The sequence below is a fragment of the Mya arenaria genome, chromosome 9 (assembly GCF_026914265.1).
Source record: "Mya arenaria isolate MELC-2E11 chromosome 9, ASM2691426v1".
Classification (NCBI taxonomy): Eukaryota; Metazoa; Mollusca; class Bivalvia; order Myida; family Myidae; genus Mya; species Mya arenaria.
Window position 1 is genome coordinate 56305301 of NC_069130.1, and position 3825 is coordinate 56309125.

Below are 3825 nucleotides of genomic sequence, written 5' to 3' on the forward strand. Positions count from 1 at the left end.
CTCAGTAGCAAAACGTTTACACATAAACCCGGTTAAATGGCGCTGGGTAAACGCCAATGGCATTGAACATAAAAATATATGTATATATATATATAAACTAGGTATGTTTATCAAGGATTGTTAGGTACCGTCTTGGAACGGTCAGACAATTCCGAGTAAAGTAAAAAAGTAAATTGCAAATCTTATCAACGTATGCATTACTTGAGGAAACATAAACCCCGTTTAATGACACAGGGTAACATAGGGTAAGTCGAACTAACTCTAACTAACTCCGGCCCGCCGTTAGGTATGAGAGTGCAACATATGATACGATGGATATCAGACCGTACTCTTTGTCTCTCCCTATTTTGATTTATTGTAAACACGTTATATCTTTGTTGCCGTTTTCTATCCTAAAGCCATACAACTTATAAATCAGCAAGAATATGCTATATCTTTGATCTAAAAACTAATTTCAACGTTAAGTTCATGTAGTAAGCAATTGTGGATCAACCATCATAAGATACAAGTGCCGTATTTATTATTGTCATCTGGACATTTGTATGCAGGGACAACAGTTAAACTTGATCAGATTAGAATTGATTACAACCGAAAATGTGCTGCCATTTATGTTTTGAAACAGCTTCAATTTTGAACGAAGATGATTTGGTGATGTTTTCAATGATACTAATTGTCTTCTCGAATGTACAACAAACTTGTGATAACACAGGGTGACACACGTATTTAATTATAATTATGCGTGTGATATAATGTTAACTAGTGTGCTATTTTAGTGAACTATGTTTGCCACTTTGTGATAGGTTTTCTATTGTGTTGTTTAAGATGTGTTTCCTTTTGTTAGTTGTATGTGTAATATTGTGTCAAATTATCGAATATCCCTACTAATTTTCACGAGGTCTATCTCGGAGCATGTCTGAGATTGTGGGGCTGTTAATATTGGTAGAGACAATAAAACCAAAAATACACACCGTTATAACTTGATCGTTTGTATCGGTATTATGTAATAATCCTTTTAATTGCTGGTAATATTGTACATATCAGACATTTCAGCAGATAATACAGTCACTCGCTAAATCACAGTGTTATGCTAAGTAGGAGGTCAACATTTCCAATGTCAAAACGCCCCTAATACAAACGTTCATTTTTTGATAAAGGGTCCTCACGGGAATTCAAAACGTGTTCATCTTGGTCAAGAGGTTCCCCGGTACGAAGAACACGTCCCATAATGACTGATTAGGCAACGTAGGGATTGCTGCATAGCGTCATAAACAAAACGAGTTTATACTGTTTATCCCTAGAAGTTTTCTCGAACAATATATTGAGAATGAAAACAATATATAAATATGCGAGTTTAGATATGTTTATTTTTACTGAGATAACAGAAAAGTAAATTGAGCAAAGATTCTCTGTCCGGTAAAACGTTCCAGTAAAAGGTCCGAAATTGCAGTCTGGAATAGATGTAATGAATATCAGTTTACGTCAAACTATATGCAGGAATAATCACAGAAAAAAAACTCAAGTGAATTAAGAAACATTGTCATTAAATTAAAATATGACTTCAGCACAACCAATGAAACAGCGCGTGTACATATCAGTATTCGAAATCTTTGTTCATATATACAAAAGTTGTATTTTCTGAAGATCTTGTAATAAAAAATTGAAATTTTCAAAATATATGTTGATAAAGGTTTACCACTTTGAGGCGTTTATGTTTATTAACATCTTCATAAACTTAGCCTCCCTAACTCTAACTTTTACAACTCGCCTGAGTTTCGTTCACAAACCACCTGCAGATATTTAGGAAATCTTATATTACGCAGTCGATGACATACGTACTTACATTTAGAAAAAGGTTCACATAACCAAAGCAATTGAAACCAACAACCAATTTACCTACATAAATAACGTGTACCCTACAAACCTAGACTTTAAGGAAAAGAGATAATACCTTTATGTTATCATATACTTACTTATGCCGAGATGGTTCAATATTTCTTGCCCCATCCATAGCCACCGCCATAACCACCATAACCGCCACCATAACCGTAACCTCCACCGTAACCTCCATAACCGCCCCTCTTTCCCCATCCTGCAAGAAAACGGTAACATTTCAATTAAGAAAGATTCGTTCACGTACCAGAAGGTTGCTTAATTCTATTGAAATATTGATGTTGGCAGCAAAAGTACAAACGTACAGTACAGTAAGTTACGAAGAGGACATTATTTCAATATGGTCACATCAAAAAACCGGTCAGCTAGTTTAACAATGATTGGTTTCTTTTCTTTATTATACTATAGAGATGGTAACAGTGAATTATATATTTTTCTACAGCGTTTCTATAAGGTTAACGTTGTCGATTATAAATTCTTGTATTTTGAAAACGATAAAGACTGTGATAAGGGTTCGCAAAGCGTTTGGGTCTACTTATTTTTCAACTAAGAAACCATCGGTCAATGGTCTTAATTGATATATACATGTGTTTAGGTTAAGATAACATAATTCTTTCAAAACATTCGGCGTTTAGTTTGATGTTTAAAGTCATGTTTCTTACCGTATCCACCCCAACCACCTCCATATCCACCTCCGTATCCACCCCCATATCCTCCATATCCACCTCCGTATCCGCCCCAGCCCATGCCGCCTCCATAGCCGCCACCATATCCGCCTCCGTATCCGCCTCCATATCCACCCCACCAGCGCCTACAGCACACAACACCGCCCCATTTGCCACATCGGCCAAGGGGATACTCGAATTTCTTGTTGCACCATTTGCTACAGCGACATCGGCGCCGGGCTGAAGAAGGAACAAACTCCGTCTTTAGAAATGAAATTCCTCACCGACAAACAGTTTTGAGAACTTCGCCATGCCATTATTTATGCTACGAGGCCGATTATGTCAGTCAATCATTTGCTTCATATTGTTTAAAACGTTATTCAAAAAAGACGCCAGAGAAAAGAAAGCAGCGAACACATGGTTTAAAAGCATTTGACTAACGCTGCGTCGTGATAATAAAAACTTAATTTATCCCTAAAGTACTTTTCAATTTATCAAAGTGCTTTTTGACCATTCCTTGGTGGAACTCCGAATAGCGACAATATACAAGCAAATCAGAAGACCAAGAATTTCATTAACGTTTAATATATTTTGGTGGTCTGTCTGGTGTTTTTTATGTCCGCGGTCGAAATTTCTTAACATTAGAATAACTATTGCTAATGTCTTTTATCGCTATGAAATGGACTAAGAATCAAATATGCAAAAGCTTTTTTATTTTCAAAAGGATATGTACAAAAATAAACACAAAAAAGATGTTTTAGTAAGTAAACATACTAGAGTAGCTTTACCGCACTGTATAATAACAAGAGCGATGAATATGAAAAATAAAGTCTTGAAAAAGAGAAAAATAAAATATTATTTAGATCAAACATTGAAAAAGCATCAAAATCAACCAGTAAAATGTATTTCACTTTAAGTGTCAAAAAAAGAAGAGTAAATGTCTCTCACCATCAATGTCCTGGATAACGACGGCTGCAAAAACTAGAACAGCGAGAATCACGGCGGTAGTCTTCATGTTTGAGCGCTATGAGTTGCTCCTCCAAACTGACATTCTTCGAGCATCTGCACACTTTATATACCTGCACACCAAAAGAGGTGAAAGCGAGAAAACGCTATGTAATATTGCAGTAACGTTGCACTTAAGACATTTATGCTTTTAGTGTAATACTGCTGACTTCCAACCAATCTAGAGTAATTTATTGTTTATGACAAATAATATTTTGTTTTATTGCGCAATGTTTTACGACAATTTAACCAATTAATTAGCATT

General features: G+C 35.7%; 1 protein-coding gene across 1 annotated transcript; it reads right to left on the reverse strand.

The window, feature by feature from the left end:
- Positions 1 to 1344: 1344 nt before the first annotated feature.
- LOC128245611 (keratin-associated protein 6-2-like) lies at positions 1345 to 3601 on the reverse strand. Its single transcript, XM_052963816.1, has 4 exons — positions 3504 to 3601; positions 2553 to 2795; positions 1971 to 2089; positions 1345 to 1448 (listed from the first exon to the last, which is right to left on the reverse strand). The coding sequence occupies exons 1-3, from the start codon at positions 3568 to 3570 to the stop codon at positions 1986 to 1988; spliced, it is 414 nt and encodes a 137-aa protein (XP_052819776.1). The 5' UTR covers positions 3571 to 3601; the 3' UTR covers positions 1345 to 1448; positions 1971 to 1985.
- Positions 3602 to 3825: the final 224 nt, after the last annotated feature.

What these genes read in the sequence shown, in the direction of transcription:
- LOC128245611 (XM_052963816.1), bottom strand. Translation starts at nt 3,570, where the DNA reads ATGAAGACTACCGCCGTGATTCTCGCTGTTCTAGTTTTTGCAGCCGTC. An exon ending in CGTTATCCAGGACATTGATG is followed by an intron (nt 2,796 to 3,503) that starts GTGAGAGACATT and finishes TTCCTTCTTCAG; the next exon opens with CCCGGCGCCGATGTCGCTGT. An exon ending in AGGTGGTTGGGGTGGATACG is followed by an intron (nt 2,090 to 2,552) that starts GTAAGAAACATG and finishes GTTTTCTTGCAG; the next exon opens with GATGGGGAAAGAGGGGCGGT.